The following is a 23,736-nucleotide window of genomic DNA, read 5'->3' as shown; positions in this document are numbered from 1 at the left end:
AAAGCAAAGGAACATTAAGGGGAAAACGTCTGGCGCACAAGAAAAAAAAAAAAAAAAAAAAGAGAATTATGATAACCAAGGATGAAAGAAAGGAAAAACAAAAACAAAAAAAAAAACAACTCTATTCCCATATCTTAGAGTGGTCTTGTCTGTTGGTAAGCAATTGTCCCCCCCCCCCCCCCAAAAAAAAAAAAGACAATTTTGGAGCTTTTTTTCTTTTCTAGGGTCTTTGCATTGTGCTGTTCCTCTGCTATTCCTCCTGGACACTTTGGACTCCCTAACAAATAAGACCATTTATTCCTATCAATGCCGAATGAAAAGAAAACCGTAAAGCCCAGAGGAACAACAGAGGAAACGGACAATTCCGAATTCTATGAAATGATCATTTTGGAGCATCATTTATTATAAAAAGAGTTTAATAAAACAGACGTGTTCAGAAGTGATAGCGGGGGGGTCCTCTCCTTAACCCCCTTTTACAGTTGGTTTTCAGCAGTCACCTACCATGGAGGATCTTCCCCAGGAGGAGGGTCTCCGCACCGTGGGGGGTGTATTGTGCGCTCTGTCGAAACAGAAAGATAAAGTATTCATTTGTTGAAACATTTTATTTCTATCAAAACATTCACAAAAGGTTTAGGAAGCGGAGGTACGGGGGAGTCCCTCGCTGGGGTCTGCACATAGCAGAGCGGCTTTAGCCATCAAAGGGGGTTTCTTATTTTTTTATTTTATTTGTATTTATTTTTTACATCCTATCAAACAGCTCTCCATATGTCAACTACCTGCCTAGCTCAACAAGGCAGCGTGCCTGTTCGGGGACACGCCGTCACACGGAGGAGTATAAGGCTGTGTGCACACGTTGCGGATTCTGCTGCGGATTTTTCCCACGCAGATTTGTCTAAATCCGCAGGTAATTCTGCAGGTCAAAAGACCTGCGGCTCATCTGTGGATTTAGTGCGGTTTGACACCAGTCATGGAGCAGGCGCCAAACCGCTGCGGATCTGCACAAAGAATTGACATGCTGCGGTTATGTCGCCTTCAAAGTGGACGGGGAGGTCAGGAGATTGGAATTAGAGGGTATACAAACTTTAAAGGGGGTGAGCAGGGGATAAAGGTGGTAGAGGACCTTATGGCTTTTAAAATGAGGCATTATTACTATGCAAGGTGGAACTAAGGGGTTACTGAAGGGTTATTGTTACCGCACTTTAAGAGGACTGACACCACAATGAGTCTCAAAAAAAAAATCCAAAAGATGAGGACCCCATATGGAGGAGACTTTAGGGCCAACCCCTTTCCACTATTTCTTATGGAAGGATTCGCATACACCCTACTTGATCCGATTGATTGGTCCTGAAACAGATCAGATATGAGAAATCACCGTAAGATCCCGGCGATCACTTACTCGGTGCAGATCTTGTGTTCTTTGTAGAATTTCATCCGAGCAGCAAAGAGCCGGGAGATGTATTTGCTATTTTCAATGTCATCCTGTTGAAAGGTGATAAACAAGCGCAAGTCATCACATCACGCGGAAGAAACAGAATGAAACCCAAATCGATTACACCCAGAGAGCAATGGAAAAAAAGAAATCAAATAAAATCAGTTTTTATAGAAGACCTGTACGCTCTGTTTACTACATTGCTGTATTCACCAAAAATCATTCTGGATCTTTTTTTCTTTCCAGAATGATACAATGTGCTGTTCCTCTGTTATCCCTCCTCTAAATGTAGAAATAACAGGATGTAACTCAGGATCAGTAATGTATGTACATAGTGACTGCACCAGTAGAATAGTGAGTGCAGCTCTGGGGTATAATACAGGAGGTAACTCAGGATCAGTAATGTAATGTATGTACACAGTGACTACACCAGCAGAATAGTGAGTGCAGCTCTGGGGTATAATACAGGATGTAACTCAGGATCAGTAATGTATGTACATAGTGACTGCACCAGCAGAATAGTGAGTGCAGCTCTGGGGTATAATACAGGAGGTAACTCAGGATCAGTAATGTAATGTACTGTATGTACATAGTGACTGCACCAGCAGAATAGTGAGTGCAGCTCTGCGGTATAATACAGGAGGTAACTCAGGATCAGTAATGTATGTACACAGTGACTGCACCAGCAGAATAGTGAGTGCAGCTCAAAGTCAATTTATTTAACCTGCAAATATTGCTCAAGAACGGACATAACCTTTAAGTTAGGGGTGTAAAGTGCAAGTGAAGTACAAATCTTGTAATAATACCAAACATTATAAAGTTTGGATAGTGAATCTATTGTTTTGCAAGGTTCATTATGGGGGGTGGTGGTAGTGTTGAAAGGAGATTACTCACGTACCGTGTGAAAAAAGACGCTCTCTTCCTTTCTGTTCAGCTCCAGTACAATCACGGACTTGTTGTGTGTGATATTCCCAATGTCATTCCACCTGGAGACAAGATCTCAGGTTAGCTCCGCCAAGACTCACATTCCGACATTCCGCAGTCACGCCAGCAATATCTCTGCCCGTCCAGCCTCCAGCTTGGCAGGGCTCGCGGGACAGATTACCATTAGGATGCTTTCAAGAGCTATTCATCTCTGCGTGGCTGAAACATATCTCTAGCCGACCATGTCAGGACACAGAAGTGCGCTATTCATCCACTTGCTAGTGGTGAGATTAAGAGAAAAAAAAAATACCCATGTTCTAGCCTGCATGCAGATAAAGGACTGGTCAGGGTATGCTTCTCCTACAGCCCGCCGGGCCTCCGACACGCTCAACACGCCGGGACATCGCACCCAGGGAAATTATTACACGGTCCATCTGCATAGTGCTTGCTAACATTACTTTACACGGTCTCACCGGGGGTTGGATGGGACGGATCCATCTGATGTATGTATTGTGGAAGAGACAGTAATGCCTGCGGCAATGAGGCCTAACGCGTTCCTCACCGGAAATTATAAAGATATCGGGAGACTGCAAGGAACAGCGAGACCATATCTGAGAGATGACCACTTTACTCTTGGGTGCATGTGATCCCATAGGATGGCTCCTGATGAGCGAAGCACTCATCCACAATATAGAAAAATGGATAATAAGCCGTCTGTGACCTCCGAGGAGCGGGACAAGCGTGCCTGCAGGGTGCGGGTGCGTAACTAGAAGAAGCATCAGAGGCGTTACGTGAAGCTTCTAGGTCAAGTACAACAGTTATTGGGATATATTCACAATCGACAATCCCACAAACCTACCGCCGCAGCCATCAAGATGTTGCCCCCGACCACCACGGCCTCGAGATGCCCACAACTTCTGCGCCCGCTACAGCTACACCTTTAGTCATTATTTCACTCACCTGTAAGAGGCTGTGGCTTTTCCAAGACTGTCTCCAGTAAAGATCCCCATGAAGAAAATCCAGAGGTTGACGTCGTTGCTGTGGCTGTCCTACAAAACAAAAAAATGTAGCACAAGTTTAATATAATGGATAGATAATAATGTAACATGTGACTACTAACGTAAAGAGACGCAGAGTCAGTACAGCAGCCCCTAGTGTGTGCACAAGACACTCCGGGTGTTGTATGCGTTATTCACTTGTCTCAGCTCCAGGGCCGGGCCCTGCTCCCTTCTGCCAAGGATGCCCTCCTTTGCTGTAGTACATGCCAGGTTTCATAAGTAGCCCAATGAACTCCTGTGTCATCACCCGAGGCGTTTTAAGGCTGACCCAGAGTACTCAGTAAGGCCAGGTTCACATAGCGTTAATGCAGTCCGTTCAACACATAGCGCTGACCGGCTGCATTAACGCTACTCCCCAACGCGATCATGCTATGCAATCGCGCTAGCGCAGAGGCTTCATCTGCGCTAGCAGTGACGGACCGTCGAACGCTGCAGACCGCATGCGAGGGTCCGTCACAGAATGACGGCACATCGCCAACGCATGCCACTTACGACATGCGTTAGTGATGTGCTACATTATTGCAGTCTATGGGGGCGTTAACACATCTGTTACATAGCGTCAAACGCACCCCCATAACGCAATGTGGACCCAGCCTTAGCCTTGTATTCAGTTACTGTATGCTTTGGCGTTTCGCTTCACTTAACTCCAATTTTTTTTATCCAGTACTATACATTCACTTCTTGACTCAGACCTGCTGATTAACCATTTACCTGCTGTAAGCATTAAGAACTCTTCTCTGGTGTTTTGAACACTACCACACTACAAAACACTGCTACATTGAGTGTCTCTTTGCTGTAAGGAATTGTTTAGTTTGCTTTTCTACTTCCTTGTCAAAAGATCATCTGTTTGCTCACAGGAGACAACTCAGACTTTAACCATTTGGTTGCTGCAAGTCTTGGACTATACAGTCCCAGTTCCTTTATAAGTCTACAATCCTGACTGTCTCCTGGCGTTTCCTACTTCGCTTGTCTGCTTGCCGTCCAGCATATCCTGCTGATCCACGTGACATTTCGGCAAGACCTGTTCACTGTGCCATCGCCTTTGGTGCATGTTTGTCACCCTTGCCTTAGAGAATCCACCTCTCCAGGTGAACTTGCAACTAACACCCAGCATGCATCTAGGTGTGTGACTGAAGTCAGATCAGACAGCATTAAATTGGGTTCTGTATCAAGGACAGCTCAGAGGTTAGTGAGTGGGTAGAACTAAGTCCACAGTGAAATCAAAGTTCACCAGTTTTAATTTAAAAAAGGGGGACAAAAAAAAAAAAAAAAATCATCCGAAAGTCAGGAGAAACATTTTAGTATATATCTTCCCCAATTCACTTATCTCAATGATAAACTGTAAACTACAACCTATGGTAGAAAAATATTCCATTTATCATTGAAAAAAAAAAAAAAAAAAAAAAAAAAAGTCAGACGTCAATCCCCTAAATTTTCACGGTGTGCAATACAGCCAATGACTGACAGGTGTCAGTAGAGAGTCAAGCGCTCTTATTCTTCCAGTATAAATACCTTTACATGGAAACACTCCTGCCCGTATCCGTCCAAATGTTCCACTTCCTTTATATATTGAATTTCTGCTTCTTCCGGAGGTATCTCACTACAATATAAACAGTTCATGAACTGAAGACAGCAGAACCAAAACCTGACCGTCATTTATTTGTAATTTTTATAAAAAAATTTAAAAAAAAATAGTTGCCTTTAAGAAAAATGCTACAGCATACAATATCACATTCTACATTTATAATGCAGCAAGTTGGGAAACACAGGCTTTTATTAATTTTCTTTTTAAGCAGAAAAGGAGTATAAAATGCTGAAGACTTCTACAACAGCTGCTTACCTCCCTCTGGAACAAAGGATTGGGCATGCTGCAATACTACATGCCCCATCATTCTTTCCCCTGACATCTGCTACATCAAACAGCCAGCCAATCCAGTAACTGTCAGACATTTACCAATGGATTAGACTGACCTAAAAATATCATTTTTGCCAATTCTAGACCCAAATAAAGAAAAAAAATAAAAATAGTTGAGATTCACCTAAGAGTTTTATGTTCCAAGGCCACTTTGTGAAGTAAATCATCCAGCACAGCCTTGTCTTTGGTCCAGCTCTAAAACAAAACCACAGATAATGACCCAAACTAGTAAGGTAGAGGTTTTATATCAACAGTTCATTAGAATGATACGAGCATTATCCTTACAAGAGCTCTACAGCGCCACCACTGTCTATAGGTTGTGTCTGGTATTGCACTACACTTACATTCACTTGAATGAAGCTCAGTTGCTATTTCAGACACAGCCCTTAAAAAAAAAAAAAAAAAAAAAAGGAAAATTGCTTTTTCTTGGGGGGGGGGGGGGGAAGCAAAATGTATTATTAAAATGGGATGTCTAAAATGTGAAAACATGGCTGCTTTATTCCTAGGACAGGGCCATTTCTGGACAGAGGTTGTGCGTGGTACTTAGCTATATTTACATTGTTACTTTGCAACAGCTGTTTCTTTTTGGAATATTTGCCATATTTTTACTCCTGGACGCCATTTTAGGCTAGCTGTGGCTAAAACCCCAAACCTCCCTATGGAGGAGGTGTGGGCATGAGCAACAGCCAGATACATCTAGTGCGGCTTGTCAACTGGGAAACCAAATACAAGGCGATATAGGGGCTCCCATACACCTTTAACAGTAGCCAAAACAGCCATCTGTTCTTCCTACTAATCCCCTCGCCCTCCCTCCATACACAAGCACGCTCAGGTCATACGGTAAGTAAGCGATGGCCAAAACAACTTTTTGGGTTACACCTGCCTCCGCCGCGCCACTTGAGCCAATGCTGAAACTTCGCACTGTCTTAGAAGGGACAGCAGTGGTGTGGGGACCAAGGAACGCCATTTTTTGTTTTCCTAGAGACTGTGCTCCTTCCTAGCAGATGTATCATCGTCAAGGAAAATTTCCACTGCAAAATACAGCAGCCAGAAAGTTAAAAGCAACTAAAACTTTTTCTTTTTGTCTCCAAAAAAATTGGTGGTCTCTCAGTCACTTTTGCTTACAGAGCGAGCTCCGCTAATTTTTGCCTCGCTCATGGAAAACTTCCCACGACCACTACCAAGTCATCACAATGGATGGTGTGTGTGTGTAGGGCGTTCTACCAGAATATTGGGGCTTGCCTATAGGGAGGGGGTAGTTGCACCCAGGTCACAGTGCCTGACGGGTATTTTTGGCATGTAATGTAAACTCTTCCCAGATTTCTGAAAGTGTTGAGCAGCCTTCATAAAATTTGGTTTTGAACCCAAAAAATTACTGCCCGGTAATAAGTGGCAGAGACTGAATGCACCCAAGTCAAAAAGCCTGAGGTGGCAAAAGAAAAATGGTGTCCGGCTGTCAAATATGGTGTTCAAACTATATCTCGAGGCAGGACTATAAGGGGGGGTGTAGACCACGATTTTCATCCAAGTCATGGAGTCTAAAGGGGTATTTTGGCATGAAAGTCACACGCAACTCTTCACAGGTTTCGTAAAATCGAGCGGGTGGACTCCTAAAATATAGCGATCAACCTAAAGGGGCATGACAATAAAAAAGGTGGAAGAGTTTAAGTTGCACCCGGACCATTGAGCTTGAGGTGGGTCCAAAATGTCTCCGTCATATAAAGAGTCCAATACTATACACATCATAGTTTTTGGAAACTGGGTCTGAGCAGAAAAAGTAAATTAATGTGCATGCAAAATGTAATTGCATATGAACACATGACCTTTACACAGAGAAAACCAAAAGCAAAACACAAAACAAATATCCTGGAATAAAAAAGTAAAAAAATATATTGCAAAAATTGCATGAAGGTAGTAATAATAGTAACTAAATACCCTATTATTACTATTATTACTACCTTCATGCAATTTTTGCAATATATTTTTTTACTTTTTTTATTCCAGGATATTTGTTGTGTGTTTTGCTTTTGTTTTTACATCATAGTTTTTGGTGGACCATCCAAAGTAGGCTACCAAACCAGATGGCGATCATAACTGGAGGTCATCACCTTCCGGTGGAGGTCTAACCATGCAGAGCTCAGCAGCTATGATGGTGCTACATAAATCAGTAATTGTTACAGCACAGAGCCATCTATTTTGATGAGCCCACACACGCAAACCTTGACTTGAAGGACGTCTACATCACTGCAGCCTTTCTTCGCCGTTCCAACAGAGGAACACACCTCCGCTTCAATAGCCTTGAATAGGTCTCTGAAGGTTTGCCAAGTATGGATGACAGATTAAGCAATAAAACACACAAGGAATGCAACACGACAAGACCACAGTGTGACAGAAGGCGAGAGAGAAAAAACAAGGCCGCGGGCGATGGGTATTGTGCTCAGTAGACTCCCCGGTCCTTCCCCGGAGGCCCTGCACACATTATTTGTTTCTTCTGTCACAAAAGTATGCAGGAGGGAGAGGTATCCAGAGATAAGCAGGAGACAAGTCCGGACAGCTGCGACAAACAGAAGGCAACTTGCCGAAGGAAAAGAAAATAATAATCAAAGCAATGTATCCAAACCAGAGATGGATACGTACAAAACTAAAGGTAGTAATTACGAGAATGTGGGTGTCAATTTATCAGTTTATATATAGAATTCGCACACATAAGTAATATGATGCATGTACCTAGTGAATCAGCTTTTTATGTACTGACCCTGTATTATACTCCAGAGCTGCACTCACTATTCTGCTGGTGCAGTCACTGTGTACATACATTACTGATCCTGAGTTACATCCTGTATTATACTCCAGAGCTGCACTCACTATTCTGCTGGTGCAGTCACGGTGAACATACATTACATTACGGATCCTGAGTTACATCCTGTATTATACCCCAGAGCTGCACTCACTATTCTGCTGGTGCAGTCGCTGTGTACATACATGACATTACTGATCCTGAGTTACCTCCTGTATTATACCCCAGAGCTGCACTCACTATTCTGCTGGTGGAGTCACTGTGTACATACATTACTGATCCTGAGTTACATCCTGTATTATACCCCAGAGCTGCACTCACTATTCTGCTGGTGCAGTCACGGTGAACATACATTACATTACTGATCCTGAGTTACATCCTGTATTATACCCCAGAGCTGCACTCACTATTCTGCTGGTGCAGTCGCTGTGTACATACATGACATTACTGATCCTGAGTTACATCCTGTATTATACCCCAGAGCTGCACTCACTATTCTGCTGGTGGAGTCACTGTGTACATACATTACTGATCCTGAGTTACATCCTGTATTATACCCCAGAGCTGCACTCACTATTCTGCTGGTGCAGTCACGGTGAACATACATTACATTACTGATCCTGAGTTACATCCTGTATTATACCCCAGAGCTGCACTCACTATTCTGCTGGTGCAGTCGCTGTGTACATACATGACATTACTGATCCTGAGTTACATCCTGTATTATACCCCAGAGCTGCACTCACTATTCTGCTGGTGGAGTCACTGTGTACATACATTACTGATCCTGAGTTACATCCTGTATTATACCCCAGAGCTGCACTCACTATTCTGCTGGTGAGGTCACCAATGTCAGCTTCACACCAGAAATACCTCATGTTTATAGGTTTGAAATTACATTAGCAAAATACTTTGCTTCCTCCCCTACCCAGGAGCTGTGGTCTGTTCTGTACACGGTCAGACACAGGGGTGAGAGCTCAAAGGGGACAGCACAGGAAGGAGAGAGACAGCAGACAAGGGTGTAGACAGGTCCAAGAAGAGAGCACAGACGGGAGAAGTCAGCACATGGGGAAAGAGTGGACAGGTGGGTGAGCAATTCTCAACGCTGCAAATCCTGACCCCATTGTGATATTACCGCCTTCTATCTTGTGAACTAAATAAGGAGGGTGCACACACTCGTGCAAGTGACCACCGCACTTTCCACTAGCTGATCGGCAGGAGCGCAGAGAGTCTGCAACCAACAATCAGATTTTATTATGTTTTCAATATCAGGATTCCAAAAAAACTATAAAAAAATAAAATTTAAATAAAATATACTGTTATGTATATAGTTCATCTGCAGAACGATTTGTCTCGATGAATTGAGTCCCAATAAACCACAAATTTCCCATCTTGGTGAGGGAAAAAGCAGATACAGTAATTTTCACCTACAAAATACCCTGCAAATAAATGCAAGGATACAAAACGCAAAATACTAATGCTTATTGAAGGATTTCTCTTCAAGGTTACTGGCTAAGAAGCCCTGCTACATCTGATCTCGAAGTAATCAGCGACTCCCTTACATTTGCCTCTTATGTTGTCAAGAAAAAAAAAAATTAAATATATTGAAGCACCGCAACTGGTGGATCAGACTACACAGGGATTGTTTGTAGTCTGTAACCATGGAGACGCACAGGTCTGCAGAGCAGCTGCATGCAGGAAGCTAGAAGAGCTTTTTATTATTAAAACTAGCTGATGAGCCCAGCGCTGCCCGGGCATAGTAACTAACTGATTAGTTATAGCAAATTATAATTATCCTCCATCACATAGTCCCGTGTCCATATACCCATCACACATCCTCCATCCCATAGTCAACCATTATGACATCATAATGAGTGGCGGAGCTTGCAACCTATGACATCAGCGTCGCCATGGCAACCATTGTGACATCATAATGAGGGGCGGGGCTTGATACACACTTTCTCCCCCATTATGTAGATAGGGGCAAAATTGTTTAGTGAATTGGAACACGCAGGGTTAAAATTTCGCCTCACAACATAGCCTACGACGCTCTCGGGGTCCAGACGTGTGACTGTGCCAAATTTTGTAGCTGCGAGGGTGCGGATGCCTATCCTGGACATACACACGTACATACAGCTTTATATATTAGATTATGTAAATAAAAGCCGTATAAAAATTAACAAACTACTAGATTTAAATCTTCAAAAGAAGGCAGCTGCTATGTTACTGCTGTGTAAACAGTGTCCTATAGAAGGATCTCCAGAGCATTGACATGATCTAGGAGGATTATAATTTACAGAGATAAACATCTTGAATGGATTGCACATACGGCAGCAAAATAAACTTGACCTTATCTACCGGTTGTGGTTACAGGATCTAGTAAGCACGAGCAGATTATGCACTAATTGTTGCAACACGTTTCACATTCTTCTGCACTTTTCCCCACCAACCTCATCAACTATCCAAAGTTTCGGGCTATGTACAACAGTTTCGGTCTTAGCACAATATGCACCTGTTGCGCAGTAAACTGCTGCATAGCATGATACATGATGGCTCCCAAAACTACTAAACAGCTGATTCTGCTGGATTTGCCCTTGCCAAGTTAAAAAGTCAAATGTCAATTACTTCACGTGACCTAGACATTATATTTCTTTTAATACATCCCAGAACTGGGTTTGCCTTTTTTGCCTGTTGATTCATGCACAGTCTGTGATCCATTACTATACCCAAGACTTTTTCACATGTGCTGTTGCTTAGTTCTATGCCTCCCATCCTGGATGCCCATTGTTCAAGCTCATCTAAATCCCAGTTTCTCCGTTGCACACAGTTTTATTCAATAAAGTATTCACTTCTTTCATTATACCATAGGACATTTTGTTTTCAGTTTTCTTATTTAGTGGTTTTGCCTTTTTTTTTGGCCGATCAATCTCCCTCTCATTATGGTCCCGTGTTTACATGCACACTCATACTGTTTATATGTCTATTATGGGATTTACATTCATTATTGTATATGCATACTTGTACTTCACTCTGCCTTTGATTTCTCTTAATTACATGTTTAGCCACTACTAAGGAAGTTGACAAACTTATGAATTGACTTTGAGAGGCCTATATAAAATAGAAAACAAAAAAAAGTGACAGTTTTAAAACCTACACACCTCAAGATTATTTTAAACTGATGTCAGCAAATTAGTGAATCCTTTCTACGCTTCCCAGGAAGTAACATAACGCTGAAAAAGTGGAACAAAAAATTTTTTTCTTCCTCTAAAGTGTTACTAAACATCCTAACAGGCTATCATGAGTAAGGGTGCTGCGACACCTGAAACGCGTTGATAGCGCAACCTTTTGTTCTATCTATGCTGAAATTTTATCTTCTACTCTGACAAATCTGACGGAATAAAGAATCTGGCTTTTTCACTGTCATTGGGCTGGATCATCTCTCCATTGGAATTTTTCACTACAATACACGGCGGTTCCATGCTCAGAGCTACATGTTGTCTTAAACCGGTGAGCTGGAGGTGTTTTACTCCTATCCTAACAGGCCACCATAGTGGTCTTTACTTGGCATCAGACATCTGCAATCACAAGGTGCCGAATGGTTTAAAGAGGGAGCCTACTCCTTCTGTTAACAGTAAAGATGCTACTGGTGCAGCTGACAGCAGCATCTAAGGGGGTTATACTTACACCATCGATGCAATTATTCATTGCGGCAGATGAAGCAAGTTGTCCGCTTTAGCGTACAGCTGACCAAAAAAAAAAAAAAATGCATTTTTTGCCCACCGAGTCAGTTTTTTTTTTTTTTTATTCCCCCTGCTAGCAAAAAAAAAAAACAAAAAAAAAAAAAACCACACATTGGAGATCACTGGTTTCTACCAAAAAGGTGTGCATGGGCGACTTTTTTTTTTGGAGAAATTATGCCTAATGACTTGTGTCGACATATACTGAATATTCAGTGAGGGCAACAAAAAAAAAAAACAAACACAAAAAACAAAAAACACAGATGTATAAATGTACAGTGTGGAAACATACCGCAGGAAAAAGCATGTACTCAGCCAGGAAGTCGTGTGTCTCAAATGGATAAGCCTTAGATTCCACTGCAAGACAAAACAAGTCTTCTTTCATTAACACAAACAGAAAACTATTTGCAAATGTAAAGTCGTAGCCCAGGCAGCAGAAGCACAAATTATCTAACCAATTAAACCTACTAAACATTAAACAGTACCCTGGAAAATAAACTGGGCCAAAACCCAACAGGCAGAGAGAAAAGTGAGCAACATATCACAAGGGAGCATATAAACAGCTCGGAATGTCATGAACCTCTCAAAAGGGGTATGCCAATCTCAAAGATTCTATCCCAATATGTAGCAGGTGCAATAATAATAATGACATCAGCAAATACCTTCACTTAGTAATGTAGTATAGTTTTTCTGATTCGCTAGGTCTCTTTCCTCATGTGCAGGCATTGCAGGACCTTAGGTATCCATGGTTACAACCACTGAGCTTTATAGCTAGCTAGTTGCTAGGTTCTTGTAACCATGGATACCTAAGGTCCTGCAATGCCTGCACATGAGTCACAGCGAGTCAGAAGAACTATGCCACATCTCTAATTGGAGGAATTTGCTATTACATGTGCTACATATTGCATAGTATCTTGGAGATGGGAATACTCCTTTAATGACAAGGCGACTTTTCTTTTTTACACTAGTGGGTTTTTTTCTCCTAGTCTTCCACTGAGCCATAAACTTTATATTTTTCCATTCACCTTGGTGTTTGAGGGAGTTTTCCATTCATTTGGGACCAGTTGTAGTTTTAAATGACAATTCATTTCAGAGTATAAAATGTACCATATTTTTTTGATCATAAGATGCACTTTTTTCCCTCCCAAATTTGGGGAGAAAATGGGGTGCGTTTTATAATTCGAATATACAGACCGCGGTGGAGCAGGGTCTCAAAGTTGCTGCTGGCGGAGGCAAGAGTGCCGTGCTGTTACAGGCTGTGATGAGGGGGCGTTTGGAGGTCCGACACTGCGGGTGTTCGGAGGCGCGGGTGCTCCTCCAGCATTTTGTGAAAGCCTGGAACCCCCGCACTTCCATGGTTTACATTGTGGTGGACTCCGGATGTGCGACGCTGCGGGTGTTCGGTGGCGAGGGGGCCCCGCCGACATTTTGTGAAAGCCCGGAGCCACCGCACTTCCATGGCTTACTATGCAGTGGACTCTGGGAAAACGGCTGCCGGGGGCGGTGCATGTGCAGATGTAGATCTTGCCGCTGAGATCTCGTCTCCCGAAATGTAAACCATGGAAGTGCGGGACCTCCGGGTTTTCACAAAATGTCACGGGGAGAGTTTTTCCTATTTTTCTCTTCAAAATTTGGGGTGCGTCTTCTAATCCGCAAAATACGGTACTAAAAAAAAAAAAAATTCAATTAGAATTGAAATTTAATTCCACTAGTCTTTTTGGGGGGTGGGGGTTTGTTGTACATCTTTTTATGTTCAGTAAAGAGTGCAGGATTCTCCATATCAGTAGAATAGGGTAGTATTTCTTTTTACTTTTAGTGCTTAAAAAGTTATTTGTAGATACAGTGAAAGAAAAATTACTTGATCCCTTGCCGATTTTGTAAGTTTGCCCACTGACAAAGACATGGAACAGTCTGTAATTTTAAGGGTAGGTTATTATTAACCCCTTCGTGACCGGGCCAATTTTTAAAATTCTGACCAATGTCACTTTATGTGGTGATAACTCTGGAACACTTCAACAAATCCCAGTGATTTTGAGACTGTTTTTTCGTGGCACATAATTTATGAAAGTGGTAAATTTAGATTGATATCTTTTGTGTTTATTTATAAAAAATATCAGACACTTGACAAAAGTTTAAAAAAAAAAAAAAAATATTGCAATTTTCAAATTTTTAATGATTATCCCTTTAATCCAGATAGTCATACTACACAAAAATAATAAACATTTCCCACATGCCTGCTTTACATTAGCACCATTTTTAAAACGCTAATTTTGTTAGCCTTTTAGGAAGTTTAACCCCTTAGTGACAGCCATTTTACAGCTAAATGACCGGGCCAAATTTTTACAATTCTGACCACTGTCACTTTATGAGGTTATAACTCTGGAAAGCTTTAACGGATCCCACTGATTCTGAGACTGTTTTTTCGTGACATATTGTACTTCATGTTAGTGGTAAAATTTCTTCGACAGGTGTTGTGTTTATTTATGAAAAAAATGGAAATATGGCGAAAATATTGAAAATTTTGCAATTTTAAAACTTTAAATTTTTATGCCCTTAAATCAGAGCGAAGTGTCACATAAATCTCTTAATAAATAACATTTCCCACATGTCTCCTACATCAGCACAATTTTGGAAATACTTTTTTTGTTAGGAAGTAATTAGGGTTAAAAGTTGACAAGCGAGTTCTCATTTTTACAAAAAAATTTGATGTGTGCTGAGCACTTTGAACCTTCAAGTGCATCACAGAAGTTTATAACGTAGAGCCGTGAAAATAATCATTTTTTTTCCATAAAAAAAAAAAAAAAGATCTCTTCGCCCCTAAATTTTTATTTTTACAAGGGTAACAGGAGAAATCATACCCCCACAGTTGTTGTGCGATTTGTCCCGAGTACGCTGATACCCCATATGTGGGGGTAAACCACTGTTTGGGCGCACGGCAGAGCTCAGAAGGGAAGGAGCACCGTTTGACTTTTTCAATGCAGAATTGGCTGGAATTGAGATTGGACGCCATGTTGCTTTTGGAGAGCCCCTGATGTGCCTAAACAGTGGGGGAAAAAAAAAAAAAACCCACAAGTGACACCATTTTGAAAACTAGACCCCTGAAGGAGCTTATCTAGATATGTGGTGAGCACTTTGAACCCCCAAGTGCTTCACAGAAGTTTATAAACACAGCCGTGAAAATTAAAAAAAAAAAAATTTTTTTACCTCAAAAATTATTTTTTAGCCCGCTATGTTTGATTTTATCAAGGGTAACAGGAGAAATTGGACCACAAAAGTTGTTGTGCAATTTGTCCTGAGTACGCTGATACCCCATATGTGGGGTGGGGGCCACTGTTTGGGCGCACGTGAGAGCTCGGAAGGGAAGGAGCGCCATTTTGGAATGCAGACTTTGATGGAATGTTCTGTGGGCGTCATGTTGCGTTTGCAGAGCCCTTGATGTGCCTAAACAGTATAAACCCCCCACAAGTGACATTTTGGAAACTGGACCCCCTAAGGAGCTTATCTAGATGTGTGGTGAGCACTTTGAACCCCCAAGTGCTTCACAGACGTTTCTAATGCAGAGGCGTGAAAATAAGTCTTTTCCACAAAAGTGATTTTTTTTTGCCCCCAATTTTTTTTTATTATTTTCCCAAGGGTAACAGGAGAAATTAGACCCCCAAAGTTAGTAAATAATGGAAACCCCTCAATTCTTACCCCAACCCACCCCTAACCCTAATTTGCCCCAACCCTAGCCCCAATCCCAACCCTAATTCTAACCCTAGCCCTAATGGAAAAATTAAATAAAATATATATATTTATTTCATTATGTTTGCCTATCTAAGGGGGTGATAAACAGGGGGGGGGCCCCCCATTTACTATTTTTTTATTTTGATCACTATGGATAGTTTATCATAGTGATCAAAATGAATGAATGGAATCTGCCGGCCGGAGTCTGCAGATTCCAGGCGGGCGCACTACACATGCGCCCGCCATTTTCTCCAGATCCAAGATGGCGGCGCCCATCGGAGGAAGCCGCAGGGACCCAGGAACACCGGGAGGTACGTGGGGGAGGGGGGTGTGAGGGGAATCGGGGACCTTATTTCTCTCTCCTCTGATGTGCGATCACATCAGAGTAAAGAGATTAAATGCAAAATCGCGGCTTTTTTGTGGTCGCCGTTATAGGGTTAATAACAGCGATCACAAAAGCGGGGGTCGGTAGAAACCGACCCATGTTCTCTGGGGTCTCGGCTACCCCCGGCAGCCTAGACCCCGGAGAAAATCCGACACTGGGGGACGCCATTTACTTTCTCCACTGCACCGTGAATTAACGGAACTGAGGGTTTAAGTACCCTTAATTACCGCCGCTAAAAGGCGTATCGGCGGTCGTTAAGGGGGTTAAAAATGTAGCAGTAATTTTTCATTTTTTCAAGGAAATTTATAAAATTTATTTTTTTGAGGGACCTATCCAGGTTTGAAGTTACTTTGGGGGTGAAATAAAATATATATATATATATATATATATATATATACACACACACACACACACACACACACACACACATCTATATACCCCAAACATGATACCATTTTAAAAACTGCACCCCCTGACACATTGAGAACTGCTGTCAGGTAGTTTGTTAACCCTTGAGGTGATTTTCAGGAATTAATGCAAAGTGGTATAGCCGGAATGAAAAAGTGTTTGTTTACCACCTAAATGTCGGTATCTTCTGAACTGACCAATATATCCGGGAGACTGTAAGGCCGCTATTTGGCCATGAAATGCTATGGTAACCATCAGGACCACACAATCGTGATCTCTGTGTGTCAATTAGATTAACGCGGAAGCCCCCACAATCTATTAACCATTTATTTAATGTAGTCACTTTTGACAGCAGCAACTAATGGGTTAAACAGATATGGACGGTGCCAACACCGATCGTTTGTGAAATAGCAAGCCGCCAGATATAGTGGACAGCCGACAGCTGCTGGATTGTCACCTGTATGGGGATGATATTCCCTTATATCGCCGGTTAACTAGGCCCCGGAACGCAGCAAAATACTTCCGGGGCTTAGTTAACCGGCTCATGTGCAGTAAGGCTTCTCGGCTTTGCCCGCAGTTGGGCAAAAACATACTGCGCGTGCGTGAGCCAAGAATGCTTAGCGCACACGCGAAATATGGCGGACACCTACTCCTATTCATGAAAAAACTGCGGACGGCGGCCAAGGATGGGGAGGCGGCAAAGATCCAAAACGCCGCCCATCGGACCGGACAGACCTCATTTAAATAGCCCGCCAAAACCAGGTGACAGATTCCCTTTAATTTCCATTTTGGGCTTGCTTAACATTTTTTTTAAATATTGCTGATTTTATAAAAATTAAAAAAAAAAAAAAAAAAAAAAAACACAGTTCTGATAAAGCCGCCCCTTTGAATTCCACAAGTTAAAACTATATGAAAATTTATACTGAATAAGTTTGCATTATTATGGGGTACATTATCATACTGACAAATATTTATTTATTTTTTTAACAGGTGGAACCAAAAAAAACCCAAACCAAACCATGAAAAACAGCAATTCTGCAACAGTCTCCTGCATTTTGATTTTATGGCATTCATGGCGCAATATAAAATGACAAACTCACTTTATTTACTTCCAATATACCACATTTATATAAAATCAGTCTGTTATGTTAATTTTCTATTTAAAGAATTTTTTTTTTTTTTTTTTTTGGGGGGGGGGGGGGGGTTGTGACACTGCTGGTAATTGTGATTTGTCAGGAAACTGGCATAAAACAATTCCAAAAATCATGTTTTGCGCAATGCAGAGTTGAGAAGAAAAATTTTCTGCAAATTTTGGGAGGTTCAAGTTTGAAGCAGCAGAGACAAAATAAGTGAAGCTTGCGAGCACCATATAACACGGCTACGCCCGCCGGCCAAATTCAACAACGTGCCGGAGCTTCATTACCTTGCACAGCTAGTGCAGCTAGTCGTATGCACTGATCCACAGTACATCGCAGACGGCCATCTAGCACATCCTTCCTCAGCTGGAGGTAATACTGGCACCTAGAACTAAAGGCAAGAGAGGAAAAGGTTAGAAAATGCCATGTCACCAGCAGGGGGCAGCTCACAAAGTCACTATATTAAAAGGAGCACAGGGTCAAGATTTCAGAGCAACTTTATGTTTAGTGGGGGGGGGGGGCATGCCTCACCCCCTCAGTTTTGCAGGATGCTCCTTTAAGTTCTGTGCATGCTGTAATGGACATTAGTTTTCCAGATTTTTGTTTAGACACAGTATCCCTACCTGATGAAGCAGAGATGCAGTGTAAAGAAAGGAGGGTCTGATAATAGCAGGTGACTACCTTTGATATTTCTGTAGTCAACATAGTCAAGGTGTAGTCACAGCTGAAACCCTAACCATGTTCATAAGGCACTCAGTCCCTGTAATACTCAGAACTGTATGTAGAATGCCACGCTCCTCACTGCGCTCCTGCCGTTGTCAGCGTCACTGTGCACACAACTCCAGAGACGCCGATTACAGACACATCTTATGTGTTACTCAGAAGAGACAGCGAGCTTCTTATAAGAACAAGGACACGATCTTCAGAAAACTTCACATGACTTCTATTTTGAGAACAGAACATAACGTACTTTACTAAAATCTGTCATTATTCGTGCATTTTCTACAGTATTATATTATACTCAAAAAACACGAGATCAGAGATTGTGTTCCAAAAACCCATACACAGCATAGTTATTTTTTATGTATATTAGCTAAGTAATCAAACTACTGATCCTGTTCTGATCCCAAGTTACATCCTGTATTATACTCCAGAGCTGCACTCACTATTCTGCTGGTGCAGTCACGGTGTACATACATTACATTACTGATCCTGAGTTACATCCTGTATTATACTCCAGAGCTGCACTCACTATTCTGCTGATGCAGTCACTGTGTACATACATTACTGATCCTGAGTTACATCCTGTATTATACTCCAGAGCTGCACTCACTATTCTGCTGGTGCAGTCACGGTGTACATACATTACATTACTGATCCTGAGTTACATCCAGTATTATACCCCAGAGCTGCACTCACTATTCTGCTGGTGCAGTCACTGTATACATACATTACTGATCCTGAGTTACATCCTGTATTATACTCCAGAGCTGCACTCACTATTCTGCTGGTGTAGTCACTGTACATACATTACTGATCCTGAGTTACATCCTGTATTATACCCCAGAGCTGCACTCACTATTCTGCTGGTGCAGTCACTGTGTCTATACATTACATTACTGATCCTGAGTTACATCCTGTATTATACTCCAGAGCTGCACTCACTATTCTACTGGTGCAGTCACTGTGTACATACATTACTGTTCCTGAGTTACCTCCTGTATTATACCCCAGAGCTGCACTCACTATTCTACTGGTGCAGTCACTGTGTACATACATTACTGTTCCTGAGTTACCTCCTGTATTATACCCCAGAGCTGCACTCACTATTCTGCTGGTGCAGTCACTGTGTACATACATTACTGTTCCTGAGTTACCTCCTGTATTATACTCCAGAGCTGCACTCACTATTCTGCGAGTGGAGTCACTGTGCACACACTATTTCCCTGGTTGGCATTAGAACTAGACAGCCGTATGTGGTCAGACAACACTTATAACAGCTTATTTTCCTACGGAAAAGTTGCCAGTATTAATAAAAAAAAAAAAATATATAATTTTTTTTTTATATATACATACACACATCCACAGTACAGACCACAAGTTTGGACACACCTTCTCATTTAAAGAGTTTTCTTTTTTTTCATGACCATGAAAATTGTAGATTCAGTCTGAAGGCATCAAAACTATGAATTAACACATGTGGAATTATATCATTAACAAAAGTGTGAAACAACTGAGAATATGTCTTATGTTCTAGGTTCTTCAAAGTAGCCACCTTTTGCTTTGATTACTGCTTTGCACACTCTTGGCATTCTCTTGATGAGCTTCAAGAGGTAGTCACCAGAAATGGTCTTCCAACAGTCTTGAAGGAGTTCCCAGAGATGCTTAGCACTTGTTGGCCCTTTTGCCTTCACTCTGCGGTCCAGCTCACCCCAAACCATCTCGATTGGGTTCACGTCTGGTGACTGTGGAGGCCAGGTCATCTGGCGTAGCACCCCATCACTCTCCTTGGTCAAATAGCCCTTACACAGCCTGGAGGTGTGTTTGGAATCATTGTCCTGTTGAAAAATAAATGATGGTCCAACAAAGCGCAAACCGGGTGGAATAGCATGCCGCTGCAAGATGCTGTGGTAGCCATGCTGGTTCAGTATGCCTTCAATTTTTAATAAATCCCCAACAGTGTCACCAGCAAAGCACCCCCACACCATCACACCTCCTCCATGCTTCACGGTGGGAACCAGGCATGTAGAGTCCATCCGTTCACCTTTTCTGCGCCGCACAAAGACATGGTGGTTGGAACCAAAGATCTCAAATTTGGACTCCTCAGACCAAAGCACAGATTTCCACTGGTCTAATGTCCATTCCTTGTGTTCTTTAGCCCAAACAAGTCTCTTCTGCTTGTTGCCTGTCCTTAGCAGTGGTTTCCTAGCAGCTATTTTACCATGAAGGCCTGCTGCACAAAGTCTCCTCTTAACAGTTGTTGTAGAGGTGTCTGCTGCTAGAACTCTGTGGCATTGACCCGGTCTCTAATCTGAGCTGCTGTTAACCTGCGATTTCTGAGGCTGGTGACTCGGATGAACTTCTCCTCCGCAGCAGAGGTGACTCTTGGTCTTCCTTTCCTGGGGCGGTCCTCATGTGAGCCAGTTTCTTTGTAGCGCTTGATGGTTTTTGCCACTGCACTTGGGGACACTTTCAAAGTTTTCCCAATTTTTCAGACTGACTGACCTTCATTTCTTAAAGTAATGATGGCCACTCGTTTTTCTTAGCTGTTTTTTTCTTGCCATAATACAAATTTTAACAGTCTATTCAGTAGGACTATCAGCTGTGTATCCACCAGACTTCTGCACAGCACAACTGATGGTCCCAACCCCATTTATAAGGCAAGAAATCCCACTTATTAAACCTGACAGGGCACCCCTGTGAAGTGAAAACCATTTCCGGTGACTACCTCTTGAAGCTCATCAAGAGAATGCCAAGAGTGTGCAAAGCAGAAATCAAAGCAAAAGGTGGCTACTTTGAAGAACCTAGAATATAAGACATACAGTATTTTCAGTTGTTTCACACTTTTGTTATCTTATTCCACATGTGTTAATTCATAGTCTTGATGCCTTCAGAGTGAATCTACAATTTTCATAGTCATGAAAATAAAGAAAACTCTTTAAATGAGAAGGTGTCTCCAAACTTTTGGTCTGTACTATATATATAATATATATATATATATATATATATATATATATATATATATATATATATATATATATATATATATATATATATATTTCTCCCCCCCCCACAATTTTACACTTCCCACTGGCACTAAACCTTGGGAAATGTTTGGGAGATTGTTGTTCTGAAGCTTGCAGAATTGTGAATACAGCTCTGGAATAAAATATGGGCTGTAGTTTAAAATATTCTTATTAAGTGATCTAAATAAGTTAATTCTATAAGTAGTGATGAAGGTGGATGAGGGCTTTGGTGTCATCTTCAGAAAGCAGTTGATGAATGCTTCTGTAATCACATGAAGCAGAACAACCACAACAAGCATCTGTGGAATCTGATACAGGCTGGCGCTGTGCGCAATTACTGTGGGAGCTACCAGGAATGCCGGCATCAGGAGGGAGGCAGACAGGACATACAGCAGGCTAAACGAGCCATTTCACAGTTCAGGAACGCCGCATGTCAGGTCTTCAAAGGTAAAGACAGAAACCAGAGAGGAGACAGGATGTAACTCAGGATCAGTAATGTAATGTATGTACACAGTGACTGCACCAGCAGAATAGTGAGTGCAGCTCTGGGGTATAATACAGGATGTAACTCAGGATCAGTAATGTAATGTATGTACACAGTGACTGCACCAGCAGAATAGTGAGTGCAGCTCTGGGGTATAATACAGGATGTAACTCAGGATCAGTAATGTAATGCATGTACACAGTGACTGCACCAGCAGAATAGTGAGTGTAGCTCTGGAGTATAATACAGGATGTAACTCAGGATCAGTAATGTAATGCATGTACACAGTGACTGCACCAGCAGAATAGTGAGTACAGCTCTGGAGTATAAAACAGGATCAGTAATGCAAGTACACGTTATGCCGGATTGTTTTAGGACAGATTCCTTTTTCTTTGGATTTACATTATTTTGACAGCACTATTAGCCGTGTAGAGTGCGTTATTTGTGCATCAGGTATACCAGAACCTGTCAGAAACACGGTGGAGCCGATGTTTTTGGAGCCTAGGATACCGAGCTGTAAGCCTCCTCCTCGCCCTGTAGGAGAACATGCCAGCTTTCCTCTACTCCTCGCAGTGATTCTGCCCTTTTAGAACCCATCTGCAGATGCAGAACAAACAGTGGATATCTCCGGCAGTCGCTCAGGAATCTTACTGTTTGTCTTTGCAGGGAACACTGTGGCCTTTTAGGGTGAAAATCCAACATTTGTTAAAAATAAAACTTTGCTCACGAACTGTGCAATGTGAGGCCAGTAGCGGCACGCCGGCAGCGGAGGAGGCCGCAAGCTGCAACCTGAATCTCGCTCTGCAGCCTTGAACTTCTGCATTCATTACTCCAAATTACAGGGAGAGGACGCCAGGTCTGCAACACAATACATTCCCCCACCGCAACCTATAATTTACATCAGGGCTAATCCCAAATACCAGGAGAATCAGAGCATGCAAAACACCAACAGAACCTAAAGAGCAGAGGACTACCCCTCCCCCGCACACGGCCACCACATGGACTGCTCACTTTGTGGCGGATCAAAAGCACGATAAAAACAGAAGGAATCTCATCCAGAGGCCCAAATTATGTAGGAGCCAGGATAGTCGGACATCCAGGAATTAAAAGGGGGTCTTAAGGCATTCATGCTGTGTAGTTGGAAAGTTGGTAAAACTTTTATCAAACTTTGTGGTTCAAGTTCTAACAATTTTTAGTACGAGATTGCCGTCAGTGAATCAACACGCTCGTCTGCAATCCGAGGCGGTAATCCTGTCCATAGCTAGTCCTGCTCTCAGCTGAGAAGTGGGTACAATTGTAGCCAGTGTAGACAATGCTCTGTGAGCTCAGCTGCCTGGATCCCAGATTGGCAGTTTACTAAAAAAAATGTATCAGATTTAATACACCGCTTCTTATGGATTTGGGTTCTAGTGCATTGTCTTCACTGGATACAATCGCAGCTTATCTAGGCAATGCTCTGTGAGCTAAAAACACCTGAGGGTGCTGAGCTCACAGAGCATTGTCTACACTGGAGCAGGACTATAGAGATGGACAGGATTGCGGCCTCAGATCGTACATGAGCGTTTTCATTCACTGACAGCAATCAAATGCTAAAAAGTGGCAGAAATTGAATCACAAAAGTGTATTAGAAAGCTCTAAAACGCAACAGTAAAGCATAAAAAACACATTTAATTCCCAGATCTACAAGTGTCCTCCCGGCTCCTACACGCCTTTGTTTATTAAGATACTGCTACTAGGGAACAAATTTTTCCAAAACCATACGACCCCTTTATGAAATCTGCAGCTTTCCAACTCCTCCTTGTATCCAGTCATTGACAGCAAGCAGATTTTTTGGAAATAAATTGTAGCTGCACCACAAAAGTAACTAAGAAACTACTGGGCAGCACAGTGGCTCAGTGGTTAGCACTGTATTGGGGCTCAGTGGTTAGCTCTGGGGTCCGAGTTCAAATCCCACTAAGGACAACATCTACAAGGAGTCTCTATGTTCTCCC

At 42.2% G+C, this 23,736-nt stretch overlaps 1 protein-coding gene and 1 long non-coding RNA gene across 2 annotated transcripts in view; one reads left to right on the top strand and one right to left on the bottom strand.

The window, feature by feature from the left end:
- Window positions 1–23,736, bottom strand: part of PTPN14 (protein tyrosine phosphatase non-receptor type 14) — a 95,110-nt gene that overhangs the window by 22,843 nt on the left and 48,531 nt on the right. The window contains exons 4-11 of the mRNA XM_073553360.1: window positions 17,803–17,906; window positions 12,153–12,217; window positions 5,451–5,521; window positions 4,924–5,011; window positions 3,314–3,402; window positions 2,328–2,415; window positions 1,397–1,479; window positions 502–559 (exon numbers count right to left, since the gene is read on the bottom strand). Of these exons, the coding sequence (XP_073409461.1) occupies window positions 502–559; window positions 1,397–1,479; window positions 2,328–2,415; window positions 3,314–3,402; window positions 4,924–5,011; window positions 5,451–5,521; window positions 12,153–12,217; window positions 17,803–17,906 (646 nt within the window). The remainder of the gene's footprint in view (window positions 1–501; window positions 560–1,396; window positions 1,480–2,327; window positions 2,416–3,313; window positions 3,403–4,923; window positions 5,012–5,450; window positions 5,522–12,152; window positions 12,218–17,802; window positions 17,907–23,736) is intronic.
- On the top strand, window positions 7,687–17,514 carry LOC141056904 (uncharacterized). Its single transcript, XR_012221955.1, has 2 exons — window positions 7,687–7,973; window positions 17,370–17,514. It is a non-coding gene; the product is annotated as an uncharacterized lncRNA (long non-coding RNA).

Source organism: Dendrobates tinctorius, unplaced genomic scaffold (assembly GCF_039654945.1).
Source record: "Dendrobates tinctorius isolate UK_male_01 unplaced genomic scaffold, ASM3965494v1 ptg000201l, whole genome shotgun sequence".
In the NCBI taxonomy this organism is placed as follows: domain Eukaryota; kingdom Metazoa; phylum Chordata; class Amphibia; order Anura; family Dendrobatidae; genus Dendrobates; species Dendrobates tinctorius.
Note: the sequence above shows the minus strand (reverse complement) of the source record. Positions and strands in the feature narration are given on the sequence as shown.